The sequence below is a fragment of the Sceloporus undulatus genome, chromosome 6 (genome assembly GCF_019175285.1).
Source record: "Sceloporus undulatus isolate JIND9_A2432 ecotype Alabama chromosome 6, SceUnd_v1.1, whole genome shotgun sequence".
Taxonomy (NCBI): domain Eukaryota; kingdom Metazoa; phylum Chordata; class Lepidosauria; order Squamata; family Phrynosomatidae; genus Sceloporus; species Sceloporus undulatus.
The window spans coordinates 110,112,101-110,135,184 of NC_056527.1; the positions used below are offsets into that span (position 1 = coordinate 110,112,101).

At 43.4% G+C, this 23,084-nt stretch overlaps 2 protein-coding genes across 2 annotated transcripts in view; one reads left to right on the forward strand and one right to left on the reverse strand.

The window, feature by feature from the left end:
- Nucleotides 1–23,084, reverse strand: part of PRSS8 (serine protease 8) — a 687,619-nt gene that overhangs the window by 573,179 nt on the left and 91,356 nt on the right. The gene's annotated exons all lie outside the window — the stretch shown is intronic.
- LOC121933334 (cardiotrophin-2-like) lies at nucleotides 12,347–21,847 on the forward strand. Its single transcript, XM_042472910.1, has 3 exons — nucleotides 12,347–12,429; nucleotides 14,952–15,094; nucleotides 21,389–21,847. The coding sequence occupies exons 1-3, from the start codon at nucleotides 12,414–12,416 to the stop codon at nucleotides 21,845–21,847; spliced, it is 618 nt and encodes a 205-aa protein (XP_042328844.1). The 5' UTR covers nucleotides 12,347–12,413.

The following is a 23,084-nucleotide window of genomic DNA, read 5'->3' on the forward strand; positions in this document are numbered from 1 at the left end:
ACACTGTAAAAATAATGCAGTTTGACAACACTTTAAATGCTGCAGCTGCAGTCTAGGGAATCCTGGGAATGTATAGTTTTATAAGTTTTCTTTGCCAAAGAGTGTCGGTGTCTCAAAAAGCTACAAATCCCAGGATTCCATAGAATGGAACCATGGCAGTTAAAATGGTGTCAAACTGCATTATTTCTGCAGTGTAGATGCAGCCTAAGATGTTTTAGCCTTGGGTGTCTTAGGCCTCTTGGCTTTCAAGGGAACATTTGAAGTAGGAACATCACGTGGCAAAATCACTCAACCACTAATTTACAAATCAGTTAAACTCTGTCTTAAATTAAATCCAGGGAAGATATATGGGTGCGTGCTCAAGCATCAGTTTTACATTTAAATAAGATCAAGGGGGATTGTGCAAACAAACTAAACATTCACTTCATTCTGAACTGAACTCTCTTCCAAGGAAATTAATTTGGGAATCAGTGCTAACTCAATAGACCTCTCATTCGGTGGGGTTGTATGATCCATGCTTGAGTGAACCTGAAGAATGGAGTGTAAGTAAATTGGAATGAGATCACTTTTCCCACCGCTATTAATTCCACCTTGCTCCTTTCCCTCCTCCTCCTCCTCCTCAGGTTATCCTTCCATACATTGTCCCCTTCCTCCTCTTAGCATCCCAGCATTCACAGACTTACACCAATCCCATTTTGTTCCTTCAGACACACTGGTGAGAACATAACAGTGAGCCTAGGCTGGCCATTTTGTTATTATTATGTGCCTTCAAGTCAACTCCAGCTTGTAATGGTGATTCTCTTGTAGATGATGATATTATTATTATTATTATTATTATTATTATTATTATTATTATTTTGGCCAGACTGATTCACAGGAGGTTTGCTACAACCTTCCTCTGAGCTTGTGTGTGACTTGTCCAAGATCACTCAGTGGGTTTCCACTGAGTTGAGTGGGGATTCAAACCCTGGTTTCCCAGCATCCCAGTCCAAACCTCCAAATGTGCTACACCACACTTCCTCCTCTGGCCACTTTGTGTCTGTGTATGTGCCTTCAAGATACCTGAATTCATAGGATTTTCATAGGCAAAATAACAACAACAACAACAATAATAATAATAATAATAATAATAATAATAATAATAAATTTTAGATTTCCTGCATGGCAGGGGTTGGACTGGATGGCCCATGTGGTCTCTTCCGATTCTATGATTCTACTCAGAGGTGGTTTTGCCAACTCCTTCCTCTGAAATATGGTCTACAGCACCTGGTAGTCGACCCCCTCTTCTACCTTGCCCCCTAAATTAATGGATTACAACCCACATCATCTGCCCCAAACTCAGTTTACATCAATTGAAGTAAGCTGACTATAAATGAAGAAGGGCGGGGGGAGAGAAGAAAAAATGGAGACATTTTAAAAGAAGCTGAAAAAAGGGGATGACAGAAGGTAAGTCAGAACTGTCTCTGGCAAATCAGGGTATGAAAATACAGTCAGCCCTCGATATGCACAGATTTTTCATCCATGGATTCAAGCATTTGGGGTTTGAAAATACTGTATTTTTAAAATAAATAAATTACAAAAAGCAAACTTTGATTTTGCCATTTTATAGAAGAAATACCATTTTACCGTGGCATTATATATGGGACTTGAGCATCCATGGATTTTGGTATCCAAGGGGGGTCCTGGAACTAAACCCAAGTGAATACCAAGGACCCACACTATAGAGGACCAGAGTTTCACATTCACTGAAGCACCAGGACAGGTCTTCTTCTGGCCAGTTGGCAATCCTATTTGGCCCTGCTTCTGAGGTTGCCATTTGCCATCCACAAGTTTAGGCAACCTTGGCCTACATTTGAACTTCATTTGCTTTGAGGCTGGAACTGGTGCTCCCTAGAAATTAGTTTGCAGCGTAAGGCTGAGAAATATTCCCCCATTGGGAATCTTCTATTCAACATTTCTTCTGGTTTGTATTTATGTTTCCTCATGAAAGGCCATATCCTCCCCAGTGACCCAAAGATGAGATTATTCATTCCTACAAAAAAGGGGAAAGAAGTCTATTTTTAGCATACCCAACATTCCTGCAAAGCAACGGGGACACTTCAGTGGTTTGTTTATATAGTAAATGATAAGATTATTGCCTGCTTTAAAACAGCAATGAGATGTTGAGAAAGTCTGTAGCACTTGGTTTCATTATTCATCAGAATTGTTTCCGCCAGAAATGTGTTTATTTATGGACATAGGGAGAAAGTTGCAGTGTAACACTGCTTCAAATGTTTACTTGGTTCAACAGCCTTCCTGAACAACATAGTACTTGCCAAAGGTTTGGGACTACAACTCCCATCAGTCCCAGCCAACATATGTAATGGTTGGGGACTGGGTACAAGTCCTAATAGGCCAAGGGGATATTTCTCAGCCTTACGCTGCAAACTAATTTCTAGTGACATTACAACAACTCCAGAAAAAGAATCCTTTGCACAACTCTCCCTATACTAACAATCAAATTTTATGCAAAGGGAAGTTTCCTAAACTTGAGCGCATCTGAGGAAGTAGGCCAAATCTATGAAAGGTCACGCTATCAACTTCTTTTGGTTAGTCTCCAATGTGCTGCAAGATTGCTTTATGTACTGATTTTCCAGACTAACATGGCTAGGTCTTTGAATTCTATCAAATTTTATGGTACTATAAAGATTAAATTGCTTTCCTATCTAGCACTAACATAATTGTTGCCAGTTTCTCATTGAGGTGTTGTCCTGTGCCTTCTTTTAGCATGTGAGACAGCAGATGGGGGGGGGGGGGGGGGTTGTCCATTGATATGTCCCTTCAGAGAGATGGCCAAGACATTTTGCTGCCTGAGGCAAAGGGCAAATGTTAACTCTCCCCTCCCCTGCCTTACATTTCATGTATGATTTAGGGAGCTGTAATTGTCTGAGTGTTGGACTACGGCTCTGGAGACCAGGATCTGAGCAAAACAGAACTGACTGGTACCATTACTTCCCTCGATCCAGAAGACACTGTATTCCTATTGATGCTGGCTAAAATCATATTGATTGTTTTAGCTGCTGCATCACACTGTTGACTCATGTTCAGCTTGTGGTCTAATAAGTCTCCTAGATCTTTTCACATGTACTGTTATCATGGCAGGTGTCACCCATCCTATATCTGTGCATTTAATTTCCTCCCCCCCATCTAAATGTAGTACCTTATATTTCTTCCTGTTGAAACTGAAGCTTATTTTAATACCAAACTCTGCTCTTCACCACATCTGAGGGCCACAAGTACCATCCTCATCCTTCAAGACAGAAGAGGTGGCTCAGGAAGAACTATGAAGCTCCCCTCCCTGTAACATCTACCATCTGAAGTGGTTACCTCACTGTGTCTAATGGAGTTTGGCTCCTTCATACCAAACCAAACCAAAAATCACCACACAGAAAACTGACGTGGTAAGTCAAAAGATTTTATACATCTAATTTTCCATAAAGAAGGGTTTTTAAAAACCCCACAGAAAACAAAATAGGAGTATTCATTCACATGAGAACTGCCACACCTCTGAAGTCTGAAGTTGAAAGGATCTCAATGGATCATTGTCACCACCAAATCAGCCATCATAGAATCATAGAATTGGAAGGGACTCCAAAGGTCATCTAGTCCAGACATTCCCAAACTTTGGTCCTCCAGGTGTTTTGGACTTCAGCTCCCAGAAGCCCCAGCCACCTTGACCAACAGTTAGGAATTCTGGGACCTCAAGTCCAGAACATCTGGAGGACCAAAGTCTGGGAACCACTGATATAATAGAACCTGTGCCATGCAGGAACACAGAATTAAAGCACTCGCACCCATTAATCTCTGCTGAAAGATCTCCAAGTCCACTTCTCTCAGAGGCAACCTATTCCCCTCCTGAACAGCTCTTACAGTAAAAAGTTCTTTCTAATTTTATGCACAATCTCTTTTGTTGTAATTTGAATCATTATTAATATCCCTATGGCTGTCACCATGGACTCTGACGTAACTGGCATCACCAGTGCTGCTTTCACTACAGCCAACTTTGCAGTCATTGCCACAAACTTTGCCACAACTATTGTCTGTTGCAAGAACTCTCATGACTGCAGTCTGCTTTGTCATGGTTTTCATCTTTACTACTGCAGAAAAGAATGACAGAAACCAATCCAGGAAAACTTTCCTTAAGGGGAAAAAAAGTTTAATAGCTTATTTGCCTTTCATGTTATAAAAATACATCCTCCTTCCATTCTTGATAGGCTTATTGTTTCTCTGAAAGTCATTGCTTGACATTCTGTATTGTATGACACTTGCTGTGCCACACTGCAGAAATAAAGCAGCGTGACACCACTTAATCTGCCATGATTCAGTGCGATGGAATTCTGGGATTTGTAATTTGGTGAGACATTCAGCTTTCCCTGTTAGTGAGCTCTGGTGCACCACCAAACTATAAATCCCAGCATTTCATAGCATTGAGCCATGGAGGTTAAAGTGATGTCAAACTGCAGTGTGGCAGCAACCACAGTGAAGAAAAGGAAGGATTGACTGATAGATATTTTGGACAGAAACTTCCTCTTGCTATGTCAGCTGCCTCCTTTTCTGATCACAGCATGGCACTGCATAGATTTTCTGACCAGTTTGTTGTAGTCAGCATGATTTTCATAGAATCATAGAATCGTAGAGATGGAAGAGACTGCAAGGGCCATCCAGTCCAACCCCCTGCCATGCAGGAAATCTCAGTCAAAGCATACCCAACGGATGGCCATCCAGTCTCTGCTTAAAGACCTCCAAAGAAGGAGACTCCGCCACACTCCGAGGGAGTTTATTCCACTGTCGAACAGCCCTTACTGTCAGGAAGTTCCTCCTAATTTTGTTTCATCTTCTTCCTCTAAATCTCTCCTTTCTTTTTGCTGTAACTCTCAGTGTTAAAATTTACAGTGCAATCACATATATGTCTACTCAAAATAAAGTCTGGGGCTGCATCTGCATTGCAGATATAATCCAGTATGACACTGTTGGAACTGACATGGCTCAATACTATGGGATTCTGTACTTGCCATGCTGTTTATTATATGGACTACCCTTTATTTAATATTTAGGGCCAACATCTCCTCCCTCAGTTTAAGGTTGGAAAAGTTACTTTTTTGGAGTTGTAGTTCAAACAAATAATCTTTCCAACCTCTGCCCAGGTCTCCCAGAACTGGTCAGTTCAGGTATCTGGTCATGCTTTCAACCGAAGCCACTAAATACACACAAAAATGGGTGATTATTTCAAGCAGACAGTACAGTCAGCCCTCCATATCCACAGATTCTTTATCCATGGATTCAAGTATCCATGGCTTGAAAATATTCCAAAAATATATAAATTCCAAAAACCAAACCTCGATTTTGACATTTTATATAAGAGACACCATCGGTGCCATTGTATATAATGGGACTTGAGTATACATGGATATGAGCTATTAATATTTTAATAAATATATTTTATGAATTTTATAAATGTTTTAATGTGTTCTTATGGAAGCCACCTTGAGTCCAGACCTGGAAGAAAGGTGGCATATAAATAAAGATGGTGGTGGTGATGATGATGATGATGATGATGATGATGATGATGATGATGATGATGATAGAGTCATAGAATGATGATGATGTGCATTTCAAGCTAGAACTTTTTTCTTTGTTCTTGCGGTGGAAACAAAGTGATCCACATGACCATGCTTTTCATTCATTCACAATTTTTGTTTCAAAACGCTATGCAAGAATGGAGTGGGAGACAGGGAAATGACATCTTCTCTCACAACAGCAGCCAAATATGAGCAGCTTGACGGATGTGGCTTCAGGAATAAGTCCAACCCTTGCTTACTTTTTTTTTTTTTTTGGTCATGAATCAGTTCCTTCTCTCTGCCCTGAATTTTGCTGTTAATGTGTAGACAAGTCAGGGAATCTCCGGCCTAAGGGTGAAGATTGATTTCACGGTCTGACGTCACGGAAAGTCTGCAAAGGGATGGAGTTGGCCACCATTTTAAGGGATAAGCCCAGACATGTAAATGAAAATACAGTTTCATAGGAAAGCATCCAACTTGGTCCAATCATCTCTTGGCATCATTTTTCATTTTCTTAGTGACCTAAAACGAAAGAGAAGTCAGGCACTAGAGGAGAAAAAACTTTTGGCATGAGTCTGAATAATTAACTCTCAGAAAGAGAGAGAAATTTGAGAATGCAGAGACACAAACATCTACTCAAATTAATTTATTCACCCATTTAGGTTTGTGTTTTCAGTATTTTAGTATTTAGTATTTTAGTAATTAAGATTTTGTATTTTTAGTACACCTCAATTAATAGGAGAATTTTCTTTTTACATGCCTTTAACTCTGAGTGCATCTACACTGTAGAAATTATGCACTGTAGAAATGATGCCACTTTAACTGCCATGGCTCCATCCTATAGAATCCTGGGATTTGTAGTTTTGTGAGGCACCAACACTTTGTCAAAGAAGTCTAAAGAATTTGTAAAACTACACATCCCAAGATGGAGCTACAGAACTTCAGGTGGTGTCAAACTACATTATTTCTACAGTATAGATGCAGACTATGACTTGTGCCAACCCTATCACAGGGGTTTCTTGAAAAGATTTATCCAGAGGGGGTTTGCCTTTGCTTTCTTCTGAGGTTGAGAGTGTGCCTTACCCAAGCTCACCTGGTGGGGTTACTTGGCTAAGCAGGGATTTGAACCCTGTTCTCCCAGAGTCTACTCTTAACACTAAGACCACTATACAAGACTGTCTCCAGACACACTCAGGAAGTATGTCTCCTATACATACTTATATGCAAGTCTAAGCATGTCTCACACTACAGCGGCAGCTATTCAGAATGACCAACCATCTTTTCCTAACTCAGAGATACTCACCAAAAAACCCAAAAGGACACGGAGGGGTGAATTTATGATTTAGGGAAGAGGGATTTTCCTTCTCCCACTCCTCTAGCATTCCTAAATAAAAACGTCATTGGACGTAGGCATTTTAGAGTAGGCTGGGAATTTAGCAAGCGGATGCGTATTACTGATTCATCAACAAAAGTGATGTTTCATTCTTTTTTTGACGTATCACACAGAATTTAATTTTCAATGGGGTATTTGTGAATGTTTGAAAACAGAGTGGGGGGAAGAGATATTTGAATTAGAAAATTCTGGCAAATTTTGAATTAGTTTGAAATGCCACTGAAATAGTTCTATTTCTAGTAAACCATGCAACTGGACAGCAATATGACACCTTGTTAGAGAATTTATTCCTCCCCCCCTCACTTATGAAGGTGTTCATAGAAAACTCCTGTGTGTGGTATCCACAAGAAAATGTTATAACAGGGTCACTATAAGTCATAACTGGCTTGAAGGTACATAACAAACGAAATATAAGACACAGTTGTGGTGAACTCTTTTGCTGTCTGATGTGAACTAAAAATGTAAACCAGCAAAGGTGGGAGATGATAAGTAGCCCAAGTTCACCCTTTAAATTTCACAGCCATCCTTGGATTTAAACTCATGTCACCTCAATCTGGGCCCCAAATTCCTATTACATACTGTATTGCCACCATCATGTCAGGGGCATCATAAAGGGAGTGCTGGGAGTCTGGACCACACTAGGTGACACCCTAGAGGAGGGATGTACACCTACCTGATGGGCTGGTACACTCAGTGGGACTGGCATGGTTGCTGAGTGAATGAGAAAGAACGTCGCCTTCCTTTCTGGCTTGTCCAGCAGCCACACAAGACATTGAAGTTTATCACATGGGCCCTATAATGGGCCCGTTGCGTCCTACAATGGAGGCGCGCACGGAACGGGATGAAGCTAAGAACTGTATTTTACTGCACAATGCCGTCACTACCGCCGGGCGTTCTAATTGCATCCTCCCTCCGTTCCAGAGGGCGTGATTCTGAGAATGCTTTAGAACAGTTCTCAGATATTGCGCCCTCTGGAACGGCCCGGTGGCAGCGGCGGCGTTTCCTTGTGCAGTAAAATGCGGTCCCTAGCCCCATCCCATTTCGTGCACAACCCTGCGCGCACCTGTTTTACAACACAACAGGCCTGTTTTAGGGCCCATGTGATAAACTTCAGGGAATAGGCTGTCCGAAGGCCACAGCACCCTCCGATCAGTGGCCACCGGGGGGGGGGGGGAGAATGCAGAGTCTTCCTTTGCAGGTCTGGCACGGCTGCTGGGTGAGCAGCCACGTGACACCCAGAATGGGCCATCTGGAGGCCATAGCACTGCCCCTCATGTGCAATCTGACTGGGGAGTGGGCAGCCAACCAGGGGGTGGGTGAGCGAGCCAGTGGGAGGGAGGGAAGGTGGGGCAGTTTGGCAACCCCTTCAACAGCCCTTTCCAGGCACCCACACCAGGGGACACCAGCCCTAGTGATGCCACAGCATTATGTTTTTATTTTGGCGTAGGTAGCTGTGAAAACTGGCAGCTGCCATATAGAATCACAGAGTTGGAAGAGACCATATAGAATCACAAAGTTGGAAGAGACCTCAATCCCTTGCCATGCAGGAATATGCAATCAAAGCATCCCTGACAGATGGCCATCCAGCTTTTGGAACAGTGAATCTAGTTGACTGAATCTAGCACGCCACCAAATGGGTTGCCATGTCTTTCAATATGTGCCATAAAACCTGGAGTGTATTCCCTGCCCCACTGACATGGGAGCCACCTGTTCTCACTGGTAGGCAGGTGAGGAGAAAAGAGTTGCAATGGAAGACCAGGAGAGAGGACTGAGACATGAAGTGGAGAATGGAGTACAGTATCTCTCTCACTGTCACTGCTGTTTCTGTTATTTGCCTTCAAACTATGGCATCCCTATCATCAGATTTCCTGAGCGATATTTATTTAGATCCTCTCCATTGACGCCCCCTTGTCGTGGGGGAGAGGCTTGCGTACCTTAATGAAGTTGTGGGCTATGCTGGCGGTGGTATAATAGCCACTGGCAGGGCCTCCCATGCCAGACAGGTCGCTGCTACCGTCCATGCTTGTCAAGGCCTCAGCAGACGAACCTCTGATTTAAAGGGTGAGGCCAGTTCTGTGCATGCTGTGCTCCACCAGAAAAATCCATTGCACAGGCTCGAAGGATACATCTGAATCTTTGTTCATGAAACAAAGCCAGAGAGAAAGAGAGAGTTTTATTTAGATGAAGCTTGCCATAACCTTTCTCTGCATCTAGCATATAGCACCTGGCAGCAGGGACATAGCTTTGGGGGGGAGATGTGGGTGTTGCCCCCCCAAAAAAGTAAGAATTCTGCACCCTAATGAAGTTTTTTTAATTGTTAAAATAATTCCCAATGTCTCACTCTGTGCAATGCTAGAAATTCCCCCAAATTCCTAGCATTGCAGAGAATGAGACATTGATAACGACTCACACCTTAAATTCTTCTGTTTGCTACATTCGCATTCCCTGGGTAAATTTTCTTTTTCTTTGAATGCCTACACTGTATTACTGAAAAGTCAACTGAAGTTTTAAGTTACTGCAATGTTAGAAATTTTGGGGAGGGAGAATGGGCACTCAAGCTCTCAGTCTTGAGTCATGCCATCCCAAATCCCTTTGCACGATCCTCTCTGCAGTCCTGTGCCATGCTGAGAGGCACCTTTTCCTAAATCCCCTCTTTTACACCCTTCTTATGAAATGTCTGGATGCTGCTGCACATGGTTGCCATACCATGAGAGTCTGAGCCAGCAGGGCTGCCTAGTTTATCCCACTAGACTCCACCGCACCCCTCTCTGAGCTGGAAACAGACCCAGTAGGCCTGGCATCATTCCCAGCTCCTTATCCGTTGGTCCTCTTTCTTCAGCTTCAGTACTTTCATTGCAAACAGAAACCCGATGCCAGGACGTGCCAAGAGACCTGTAATGGGCAGGTGGCACGAACCACAGTCCATGTTATTTCTCATCCTAGTTTCACACTTGCTACTTCCAACCTCTGACGTGATAGGATTATTTCTTGCTCAAAGTTTGATTCCCGGTAGTAAAAGCTGAATCTTCCCCCTCGCAATCCAGTAATGTCCATATTATATGCAAGCGAGCGCACACACACATGCCAGCTCTTCTTTCTGTCTGGCTCTTTGGCACCGCCCCTGCCAATAAAACATCACACTGGAATGTGGAGCATAATGCCAGCGCATGGGCATAGTGGGAGGGACACTCTTGGCATGGCATGAATAAAGAATGGAAGGTCACACTGCCATCCTTCTGGCTCCTCCAGGCATGGTTTCGATGCCTTCAATAACAGGCAGAAATTCAACAGAGTTGGATTCTTCCTGCCTGGAGATACTGTGGCAAAGAATGCTTCCCCAGCTAGATTTCTGCCAATGGGGTTGCTGTTAAAACACCCGTGAGCCTTGCCAGTGAACTGCAACCTCAAGATTGTGAGAGACCACCAAATAAATTCAGATCTCACCTGCTTGCAGAAATAATGCAGTTTGACATTGCTTTAACTGCCATAGCTCAATGCTATAGAAGTCTGGGAGTTGTCATTATGTGAGCTAGCTGTCAGTCAGCTCTGGTGCCACAGCAAACTACAGATCCCAGGATTCCAAAGCATTGAGCCATGTGTCAGTTCACGTCAAGTCAACCTGCATTATTTCTGCAGGGCAAATTAGACCTGAGTTAGTCAATAGAGTTTATTTGTTTTGATTCACAGGTTGTTGTAAAATGAGGATGCACATAGAAGAGCAATTCTGGGGGAGGAATATGCTCCGTAAAGATAAAAAAAGGAAGGACGGACGGACGGAAGGAAGGAAGGAAGGAAGGGAGGGAGGGAGGGAGGACGGACTTTTGCTTAGCCTTGTTATAACAGAAAATAGGTCCTGACTATGAGCCTATTCTCTACACTCTTCGGATTTGGTTGCCTCAGGGATCCTCTTTTACTTTTCTTTATCTCTGACCACTACATGGAGGGTTGCCTAGCAATCCCCTTGTCCTTTTCTTATCTTTTCTCCTTGTCTCCTCCAAACCACTTCCTGGACTTACTGGCAGTTGTGAGCTAAAGAGGAGTTACTACCACAAGTAATGAAGTGCCCCAGTCCTCCTACATCTGCTCAGTCCTTCCAGCAGCAGCTGGAGCAGTGTGTGTGTTTGTGTGTGTATGTGTGTGTGTGTGAGAGAGAGAGAGAGAGAGAGAAAAGGTCTGCAGTGCTTGGGAAAGTTGACCCTTTCCACTACACCTTCCAGAATCCCAGTGGATGGGGATAATGGGAACTGTAGTATTTTGCATTGTTATAAACTCACACTTTTTAAGGGTCTGCTCACTGTATTTCTGGAGCTTTGGCTGAAGCCCTGCTAGAGTTGCCAGAGTGAAAACTGGAGAGGACAGCTGGACTCGAAACAGAGCAAATGCGGTTTGACTATGACTCTGGAGGCCAGGATTTGACTCACAGCTCGGCCATGAAGCCCACTGTGTGCTCTTGGGTGAGTCACACGCTCTCAGCCTCAGGGGAAGGCAATGGCAAACCTCCTCTGAGCAAATCTTGCCATGAAAACCTTAGGATAGGGTCACCTTAGGGTTGCCATACGTCAGAAATGACTTGAAGGCACACAACAATAACAACAACAACAAGAAAAGTGAACTGTCAACAGGTGTCCCTGGTTCCCTGGTTGTGTGGCAAGCAAGACCTGCTGAAATTCCTTCTGCACAACCAACAGTGCTCTCCAGTTTTCAATCTGGCAAGCTTAGGGCTCTCACCTGTCAGAATGTTTTTTTTTTTTGAACTGGTGGAACCAACAACATACTGCCTCTATGATACCCCCTATGCAATTTCGAAAGGAAATACTCCTTTGTCTCATGTGCACTTCAGTCCTCCTCCTCCTCCTCCTCCTTCTGTGCCTTTTCTTCTTTCCCCCAGTTCAGGAAATTAAACATATTTCACAATCGGGCCCCACCTCTCCTCTTCGCCCTCCCTCACATCTCTCCCCCCCCTCCACCAGTTAGTGTCTTTTCTTAGGAACAACAGAGTCCAGGAAATGGCCCATGAGCTTTCCCCCCCTTTCCCCCCTTTCTTCCCCATTTTTGGTAGGAGGTGTGTGCCACAAAGGGGTGGGGAGAAAGGCTGGGAATTGCAGAAGATGGGGATAATACCTCAGCTGCCTATAAAGGGCTGGCTCACTGGTGCTCCTGTGCCAGTAAGAGTAGCAGCACCAGCAGACTCAGAGCAAAAGAAGACAGGGCTACTGAGCAGCCCTTTGTGGCCACAGAGAGAAGGGGAACCAGGGACCCCTGTCATTCAAACATCCTCCACTTGGGGGCGACAGAGGGACAAATCACTAAGAAGAACCTTAGATGTTTTGTGGAAGGAGAAATACCATCATCAGCCATTAGGGGGTGACAAAGAGAAACCGACTTTTCTACTGGGATCCCAAGCTTCACCCAGATTTTTAGCCATGAATCTCCCTATGGGTAAGTGGAATCTTTTGTCTTAGGCATATCAATGGGATGTTTTTGGTTTGTTTGTTTGCTTTAATGGTGGAAAGCTTTGGGAATGGAAAGAGATCTTGCAGCACCATTGAGACTAACTGAAAGAATCCACCAAACAGTGATACTTTTATTGGGCCAACCAAATAAAGGTATCACTGTTTGGTGGATTTTTGATGCTATTGGATTTGCTATATGACCAACCTGGCAACCCCTAATGGGGTTCTTTTTTTTTTTTTTTTTTGAAAGAAAGAAGTTGGTAGCATGAGCTTTTGTAGACTTCAGCCTACTTCCTCAGATGCATCTGGTGGAATGGAAAGCTCTCGGGAATGTTATGATTCCTCTGCTCATTATGGTTTGTTGTTGATGTGTGCCTTCAAGTCAGTTCTAACTTATGGCAACCCTGATGGGACCCTATTGTGGGGTTTTCTTGTCAAGCTTCTGCAGAAGGTGTTTGCCATGGCCATCCTCTGAGGCTGAGAGAGTGTGACTTATTCTGATTCCCCCCTCCCAAGGAGCTCAGCCTCAGACCACAACAACAACCCTATGAGAGAGGTTGACTGAGAAATTGTGACATGCACCCAGATCACCCCAAAAGCTTCATGTCTAAGCAGGAATCAAGACCCACTCTCTCTTGCACTAATCTATTAGGTATGCACTGAGACAGGGCGTGTTTGTAAGTTACTATTTTATGTATCTGTGCCAGAGACAATCCAAGGCATTTTGAAGCGGCACTTTCTTTGCCCAGGGTTGTAAAACATAATGATAAATGGCATTACTGACATTGTATGTAAAAATATCTCTGATCTTGTTGTTACACAGAGTAGTGGCTGGTGTGGCTTCCATGTAAATGGGATAGTGAATCCGCTTTGGGTTTTATTTGGAGTTCTCCAAGGTGCTGAATTTATCCCCAAATGTTGTTGTTGTTGTTGTTGTTATTTTACTTATGTCCTGTCCATCTCCCAATATATGGACTCAAGATGGTTAACAGTGAATTTAAAAGTAATACAAAAGCATTAAAAGTATAAATATAATGTTTAAAACACAATTACAGAATTTTTAAAAGTTTTAAAAAATTACATATTAAAGTATTAAAATGTATTAAAAACTATATACAAACCTTGAGCTAACTTGCACAGCATTTAAAATCCCAGGCGTCATCAGATTTAAAAATCCTGATGGCACAAAAATGTTTTTGCCCATCGCCACAAAGAGAGCCGAGATAGGGCCATCCTGATCTCTTTAGGGAGGGAGTTTCAAAGCATGGAAGCACCACCAAGAAGGCGTCCTCCTTGCACCAAATAGCTACAGCACTTTGGATAGCTCCTTTAAAGGTACAGCACTTTGGATAGCTCCTTTAAATTTCAGACTAAACCCCAAAACAGAATCTTCACCCCTCTGATACGGAAGCCATCTGACACCACTGGTCACATGTTCCCAAATGGTAGGGCTGTTTCAGGTTAGGTCAAGATAATTCTGCAGCATTTACAGCAGTATTACAATTGGACCTTTGTATCCATGGGGAATCTGTTCTGGACCCTGTCCCGCGGATATGAAAAATGCAGGACCTCAAGTCCTGTTGTTCCTATTAGTGGCATGACATGCATGCAGCCACTAGTGTGGCCATGTGCACGCGCCATCATTTACAGTAGGTCAATGGGATTTGAGGTCCTGCAATTTTTTGTTTTTGTTTTTGGTATCCATGGTGAGGGTGTGTGTGTTTCGGAACAGATCCCCCACAAATATGAAGGTCCAACTGTAATACTGCTGTAGATGCTGCGGAATTATCTTGACCAATCCGGTATGCTTCCACTCTTATACTACCATGCTTGTGGCAGGAGAGTATGTCAATGTGTTAAAGTCTTAAGCAGAGCATGTTCTGAGCCTTGTTGCATGCCTGCAAAAGAGGTTTTATAGATGTGGAAGTGGATTTCCAGCTACTTCTGCTTTCCTTTGAGAGGTTGGTACAGCCTGAGGTGGGTTTAGGCAGGGGGACAACATTGGCTCCGGAGACCCCAGCTGTTGGCCAGGTTTCCTTTTGGTCCCAAAGGAGTTGAGCTAGTGAAGTGGTGAGAAGAAACAGGTGGGTGTATGCCCTATGACATTTGGGAGACATGTGGCCAAGCAACCTCAGAGTGGGATCAAGATAACAAAGCTTATTAATGATACACAAACTAGGAGAGGCTGCAGCAGTTTGCTTTTGCCTACTGGGAATGGCCAGACTCCACTGCTTCCACTTCTCTCCTCTCCAAAGTGCAAGCTACTATTTCACTTCGAATTCAGTTTGCAGCAATTGAAGCAAACTGAAGACAAAGTGGGAGGAAGAGGGAGAAACTGGGACATTTTAAAAGCAGCTGAAAAGTGGGATGTCAGAGGATTAATCAAGACTGTCCCTGCCAAATTGGGATGGTTGGAGGATATATGGATATGTCACAGAGGGGCCCCCATGAAAAACCCTTCCCACAACCTGAAATCAATACTGAAGATTCTCTTTTGTCTCTTTACAGCCAGCAAACTCTTAGTACTTTCTGCTGTCTTTGTCCACTTTGCCTCTCCTGTGCCTAACCGTTCGGTCAGCACTGTCATTGCCCAGACCTTCAACCTGCTCCTTCTCATGCAAGCCAACAGCACAGTCCTCCTCAACACCTATGTAAGAGTTTTTCGCCTTCTAAAATCTGGGGCTGTAGACTAGGTTGTTGGTACTTTGAATGTGTGGTTGTTGAGCCAGGCTCTTGGAAACTCCGTGGTTTCTTAGAAATTTCTTCTGTACCCACATTTCTGCGAAAGACAACGTCCTATCCCTGGTAAGAGACAGTTGAGTGTCCCTAAGATTATACAGTATCCTCAGTTCCAGCGAAGCTCAAGAACTGCATCCTCAAAAGATAAGCTCAAGGTTGCTTTGAGGAAGAAGGTTTGAAAAATTAATGGTTTTCATCATTTTTTGTTAAAAAAGAAGCATTTTTTAATATTTGCATTCTCTGCCAGATGCAAATTTTACACCAACCAACACATTTCCCCCACAAACTGTATACGTTACCCCATTGGGGAAAGTTGGAAAGTCCGTTCAAGTTTTTAGTCTAAACATCCATGTCAGTTGAGTGATTTACTCTGTGTTTTGGTGTGAACATTAAAGGAATCATCCAAGGGGTTGACCTCTGTCCATAAAAGGACTTCAGCACCTCAAGAAGCTCTTGAGCCCAGAACAGATTCAACAGATTACTGACATAGGCTGCGTCTGCACTGCAGAAAGAATATAATTTGACACCACTTTAACTGCCATGGTTCCATGCTATGGAATTCTGGGATTTATAGTTTGTTGTGGTACCAGGCCTCAATGACAAGGAAGGCTAAAACTCACAAAACTACAAATCCAAAAGTTACATAGCACTGAGCCACAGCAGTTAAAGTGGTGTCAGACTGCATTTGTAGTGTAGATAAGGCCATGGGAATTTAGGCTAAGTTCTGGAATAGATTTGCCAGTCACCAGAATTTTGAACCATCTCCCAGTGCTTTAATATTCATGGCAATCCTAGAATGAGAGGAGTAGCTGGGCCAGCCTCTCAAAATCCAATCCAGAGAGTCATACTCTCTTCCCCAAACACTTTTGATTTCACCCACACAAAGCCTACATATTTTCCAGCTTAACTTTACAGCCTCAAGGACTAGAAACTTGCTTTTGTATCAGATTCAAAGGTGAAATATTATATGCTCAGGGCCAGTCCCTGACCGTGTGACTTTAGAGTTGCATAACAATACCCGCAAGAAAGAAAGTGCAAAGGCAGGCCTACTGTTGAACATAAAGAAAACAAAAATAATGACCACATAGAGTCGAGACAAATTCAACCTAGACAATGAAGAAATAGAAATAGTAAAAGAATTCCCATACCTGGGATCAAACATTGATAGAAACAGGGACTCCAGTCAGGAAATCCGAAGAAGATTAAGAATGGGGAGAGTGGCTATGAAAGAACTAGATAAGATTCTAAAATCCAAAGATGTACAACTGAACACAAATGTCAGAATTGCACAAGCTGTTGTTTTCCCTGTTCCTATCTATGGATGTGAGAGCTGGACAGTTAAGAAAGATGATAGGAGGAAAATCATTTCATTTGAGATGTAGTGCCTGAGAACAGTGCTGATGGCCAAAAAGACAAACAAATGGTCCTAGAGCAGATCAGGCCAGATATCTCTCTGAAAGCCAAGATGACAAAACTGAGGTTGTTGTACTTCAGACACATCATGAGAAGGCATGACTCACTGGAAAAAACAATAATGCTAGGAAAGGTGGAGGGAAGCAGAAAGAGAGGAAGGTCACATGCTAGATGGATGAACTCTATTTGGGAAGGCATGGTTATGAGTTTGCAGCAACTAAGCAGAGCAGTGGAGGACAGGGGATGTTTGAGATGTCTCATCCACAGGGTCCCCGAGATCAACTTGAAGGCAGTTAACAACAACAACAGATCAATACCTGCAGAGCCCTGCAAATATACATCAGATATTGTGAAGGATGCATGCCTCTCTTTGAACCAGGAATCTGAAACTTTTAACATTGCCACCAGCTTGCAGTACCAGTTGATACTGCATAGATATGACCTTTGTTTTGTGTCCTGGGGATTACTCCTGAGTAGACATTACTAGAGCTGAGCTGATACTTTGTATGGTGGGTGACGGGATTCCCAAATTGGTAGGAATGATCAGTTTGCTTTGTCTTCACTCACAATCCTTAGCCCCCTTCCCCAGCGAAAAAGTTTCCCCATGCTGGTCTAATCCTTTATTGAAAAAAAAATCCAACTAAGGAAGTGGGTTAAGTCTTGTGATGATGCCGTTTATGCAAAACCAATTAAGCTATTTTTCTCAGCTTCCTGTTCGTGTGGAAGGGAGGCATTTGTCATGCAAATGAACCTTCTGGCCAACCTTACTTTCCCATTCCCGTTGCAAACACGATTAGAGCAAATGATACTCTTAAACCTTTTACTCCAAATGCTTTCAGGAATAAAAGGGCTGGGCAGGGCTGGGCAAGAACAGGCAACTTGTCTATTCTCCTTTAGGGCACGGTTACCATCCAGCCATGAGATCAGCCAGCCCTAGGAAACACAGAACTCAGATCTAGATCTATCCTATTCAAAGACCCTAGCTATTGCAATGTCTGCTGCCAGTTCAGAATTGCCCCAGGCCTGAGATTTCGAGACCTTGGGACAACCCCTGGTGATGTCAGTAAGCTTAATGCATGAAGTAACAACCACAGTTGCTCGCCACTTGTCATTCAAACATATGAGAGAACATGGTTTTCAGTTTGACAGAACTCTTAGCTGTTTCCAGATTAAGGTAAAATTAGGGGGTTATTTATTTTGGAACGGGGGAATTAGAAAAGATCCTGGAAAACAAAAATATACAACTAAACACGAAAGTCAGAATCATATAAGCAATTGTATTCCCCATTACTATGTATGAATGAGAGAGCTGGACAATTAAGAAAATAGACAAAATGAGAATAAATTCATTTGAGATATGGTGCTGGAGAAGAGTGCCAAGGATATTGTGGACAGCAAAAAGAACAAATCGGTGGGTTCTAGAACAGATCAAGCCAGACATTTCCCAGGAGGCAAAGATGACTAAACTGAAGCAGTCATATTTTGGTCACATCACGAGAAGACAGAACTCATTAGAAAAGACAATAATGTTGAGAAAAGTGAAAGGAATCAAGAAGAGAGGAAGACCACATATTAGATGGGTGGACTCAATTAAGGAGGTCATGATATGAACCTGCAGAAACTGGGAAGAGTAGTGGAAGATAGGATGTCTTGGAAGTGTCTCATCCACAGAGTTGCCATGATTGACTCGAGGGTGGTTAACAGCAACAACAATAGGTGGATTAGAAAACTGGGTAGAAGACAGGTGTACCAACAGCTAGCCTACTTGAGATGGGGTAAGGACAATTTAATCTAGCCTCCTTGCTTCTAGGCAGAAAGTAGAGCAGAGCAGAGCAAAGCAGAGCAGAGCAGAGGGTGAGCACTGGCATGCCAACAACTGGGAGGGAAGGAGGAAGCTAATGAAGTAAACTGAGAGGTCCTTTGGAGAGTCTTTGCAAGCTGCAGCAACAAATCACTTGTGGATGTTGTGTGCCTTCCAGTTGTTTTCGGCTTATGATGAACCCTATCAAGGAATTTTCAGGGACTGAGAGCATGTGACTTGCCTAAGGTCACCTAGCAGGTTCAATGGCTGAATGAGGAATCGAACCCTCATTTCCAGAATCCTAGTCCCATGCTCAACCACACTCAGGTCTAGGCAAGAGGAAAGGGCCAGGCGCAGATTCCCAGCTCACCTAGCAGAGCAGCAGTTTACGACATTTTTGTAAGGCTTAAGTGATTAAGCCAGGTTTAATCATGCTAGCCTTACAAAACTGTTGTAAGCTGCTGCTCTACTAGGTGATCTGGGAATCTACACCCAGCCCTTTCTTCTTGTCCAAAGCTGAGTCCTCCCAAAACTGGAGAATGGGAAATTCAAAAATAGGAAACTCAAGTCCAGGCCTTGTGATCTGGAACTTTAACTGGAACTGAGTGCCTGCAGATGGCAAGCCTCCAGGCAATTTTCAGCTAAGTAAGCTATGTTGCAAGCCACTAAAGAGAGGGCCTAGATCGTTGTCTTTATCTAAAACTGCACTCATTTCAAAGCTGCAGTCCCTTTGTGTACTAGCTCATCCAGACCAAACTTGTATTGTCAGCAGATATACAGAAAGATATCCCATAAATACAAAATATTTATTAATACAGAAAGATAACCCATAAATTCATTGTTCCTGCAATGCTTCTTCCTTGGCTTTTTAGCTTTGGCAAAGGAGACGAGAAACCTATTCCCTTCCAAAACTGCCTTCGGCCCCTTTGCCTGTATTCTAATCTTGCAGACAGAGTGGCAGACGGTGCCCAAGAATTTCCCGTGATCCGCTTCCTGCAACCTGCCTGGGCATAAGATGCCAGAGGCAGTGAGGTCACCGCAACCCCAGGGCCCTGGCATGCTGGTTCTCTGCCAGCTGCATCCACGTAAAAGAGAAACTCACGTTGGAGGAACTACGGTTGGTCAAACTGGGAAACAACAAGAGGCTTGTTTCTGCAACCCACCCCCGTGAGAAATTCCAAAGAAGTTAAGATGTCTGGGACGGATGGGTGGGTGCCACTCCTCAGGATTTCTGAGAGGTGACAGGGGAGGAAAAGCATGCTACGCAGCCCCCCTGGAGCCTATACACTCTGGGCTTTCTGCTGCAGCCTGCCCATTGTATTCAGCCCCAGTGCAATCCTCCTATTTAGGCTCTGAATACATTTATCACCTTTGTTTTCTTGGTGTGTGCATGGGTGTGTCTTGTGCCTTTGGCAGAGGCTTAACACAGGCACAGTTTTTCCTCAGCCTGGAGGTATCAAGCTGGGAAGGAGGAGAAAGTGATGAGGATTTTGAAATACTTAATTATTTGAGAGTGGAGAAAGTTCACTCGGTCCAGGGAAGACCACCCTCTCAATGCAGGGCACACTAGCCCCCCAAATTGGTTGGAAGTCCATTTTTGATTGGTGCTAAAGGACAATCACATTTCCAGGAGTGCACTTCTTTTTTTTTATTAAAAATGAGGGTTTCTGTCTTTCTTAAATCTTGGTGGAAGGCTACATATGGCTTATATGTTATTCCTGCTCCACTTGATTTATTTACTACGGTGGCATTTAGTACCTTGGTATCTGCTGGGGTTTGGTTCCAGGATCATCACCGCCCTGTGGATACCAAAATCTATGAATGCTCAAGTCCCATTAAATACAAAGGCATAGTAAAATAGTGTCCCATATACAAAATGGCAAAATCAAGATTTGCTTTTTGGAATGTGTGTGTGTGTGTGTGTGTGTGTGTGTGTGTGTGTGTGTGTGTGTGCTTTCAAACCATGAATGCTCGAATCTGTCGATGAAAAGTTTGTGGATATGGAGGGTTGACTGTACATTTATGTACCATCTTTCTTACCTTACAGAACAGAAGCTGACATAAATTGGGTTGTCCTGGTCAGACTAAGCAGGGATTCAAACCTGTCTTCCACAGTCCTAGTCCAATTCTCAAACCACTACACCATGCTGGTTCCCTAACTGTTAGAACTATTTATTCATTCAGCATTTTAATTCCCTTGGAAGTGGTCAGCAGAACAGGCTGTAGATCCAAATGCCTGGATCTCAACATTCAGACTAAAAGACGCCCCAACACAAGTCACCCTCAGCTTTTCTCCTTCTTTTGAACTTTGTTAGCAGGCAGTGAAGGTACAGTACTTATAATTTAATCTTTAGAGCCCAAGCTTCTTGTGAACCAAATATATGAAAGTGGTTCAAGAACTGTAAAAAAAGAGCCCTGGATCTCTTAACTTTATTCCCCCGTCCAGGGAAAATCTAAGACAACACTTTATGTGCTGCTACAGGAGATTCTGTGGTTTAAATACCCTAAAGGCAGAGATCTCATTTGATCTTGGAACCTAAGCAGGGTTAGCTCTGGTTAGTACTTAGATGGGAGACTGCCAATAGACACCAGGTGCTATAGGCTATATTTCAGAGGAAGGAACGGGCAAAACCACCTCTGAGTTTTCCTTGTCTAAGAATACCCTATGAAATTTATGGGGGTCACCATAAATCAACAGATGACTTGAAGGCACATGTGCTTTCAAGTAATTTCTGACTTATGGCAACTCTAAGACGACCTTATCATGGGGTTTTCTTGGCTAGTTTCTTCAGAGGGGCTTTGCCATCCTCTGAAGCTGAGAGACTTGCCCAAGGTCACCCAGTGAGTTTACATGGCAGAGCCAGGATTGAAACCCTGGTCTCCAGAATCACAGTCCAGTGCACAAACCACTACACCACACTGGCTCCCATATGTACACACATACACTTTGGAGATTCTAACTGTGCCCTTTGCTTTCTCCTTTTCTTCCCAGCTGAGTTGCCAAGGTGGTCCATTTAGTGATTCGAGTTTCAGTGCCCCAAGACTGCACTATGACGGTGTGCCAACGGCTGCCATCCCATTTCGGAAATGGCGAACCCTTTCAGACCTTGAACGCCTGGACAAGAACTATGAAGCGTACAGTGCTCTCTCTGAATTCTTGCAACTGGTCTGGGATGACCAATTTGTGATCAACTCCAAACAAGTGGAACTGCTGGAGATGCTGAAAGTGACACGGTTGCGTATTGAAGGCCTGCTCAGCAACTTGACTGCCATCATGTCTGTCTTGGGTGGGTCACCTACCCCTGTAACAGATTCACTTATGTTGGAGTCTGTTGAAGCCAGCACTTTTGAGAAGAAAATTCGGGGCTACGTGGTGTGCCACCTGTACAGACAGTGGGTTGATAGGACCGTGCGTGATTTTGCCCTTCTCAAAGAGAAATACCCAAGTTAACGCTTACTCAAGGGGTTGTGGAAGAAAGGGTCATGTTTGTGCCCAACCCCTTCCTGCAGACTTCTCAGGGAAATGAACAAAAGTAGAACTGAATGTGTTTAATGTCAATCTACCTATTTATTTCCAGAGCTGAGCTCTGAAAACATCTCCTTCTTCAAGATTTCAGCTGGCTGTTCATGATACTGAATGGCCACTGCTGTCTGTAATGTGTCCTAAGTCCTCTCCCAGTTCTCAAAGCAGTTTGGCCTTTTTATATAAGTATATATATTTATATATTAATCTTTCTCATTATTAAATTATTATTATTTTATTAATATAGCAAATGAACTGATAAATGTGTAAATCTTCACAGGGTCAGAGCTTGGAAAAATTACTTCTCTGTATATCTTGGAGAATTGGAGAATTCAGCCTCCAGTTTTAGAGCCAGTGTGACATAGTGGTTTGAGTGTTGGACTATGACTGTGGACATCAGGGTTCGATTCCCTGCTCAAGATAAAAACCCATTGGGTGATCTTGAACAAGTTGCACTCTCTCAGTCTCAGAATGGCAAACCCACTATAAAAAAAACTTGTCATGAAAAACCCGTTATGGCATCCTTAGAGTCACCATAACTCAAGAATGACTTGGAGGCACATGACAACAACTACAACTTTCCTTTGCTCTGTTATATCTGGTCAGGGACGTAGCCAAGGGGGGGTTCTTGGCCTCCGGACCCCCCCTTCCATTAGAAAAATGAATGGTGTGCGCTGCTGCGCTGCCGTGCCCAAGCCCCATTATAATGGTGGCACTTAGTCTGGACCCCCTCCCCTTCCTAAAATCCTGGCTATGTCCCTGATCTGGTTAGGCAATACTCAGCTATAGTTCTGATGCTGGCATCCAGGTTTCCTAGCTATGTACTTTGCCTTCATCCTGGGAGTGGAAAGTTGCAGACTAGCTACCATTACTCTCTCTCTCTCTCTCTCTCTCTCTCTCTCTCTCTCTGTGTGTTTGTATGATGGAGAGAGAAAAAGATAGAGAAAGAGAATATTCAGAGATATAACCATATTAGTCTAAAGTATCAGTATGCAAAGGGCTCTTCTAACATTTTTGAGACCAACTGAGCAAAAGAAGTTATAGCACAAGCTTTTGTAGACTTGGTCTACTTCCTCAAATGTACCTCTTTGTGATTCTCAAAGGTGCTACATGATCATTTGGCATTCAGAAAAAGAGAGGGCAAGTGATATTTCTTTACATCAAG

What these genes read in the sequence shown, in the direction of transcription:
- LOC121933334 (XM_042472910.1), top strand. An exon ending in CAGTCCTCCTCAACACCTAT is followed by an intron (nt 15,095 to 21,388) that starts GTAAGAGTTTTT and finishes TTTTCTTCCCAG; the next exon opens with CTGAGTTGCCAAGGTGGTCC.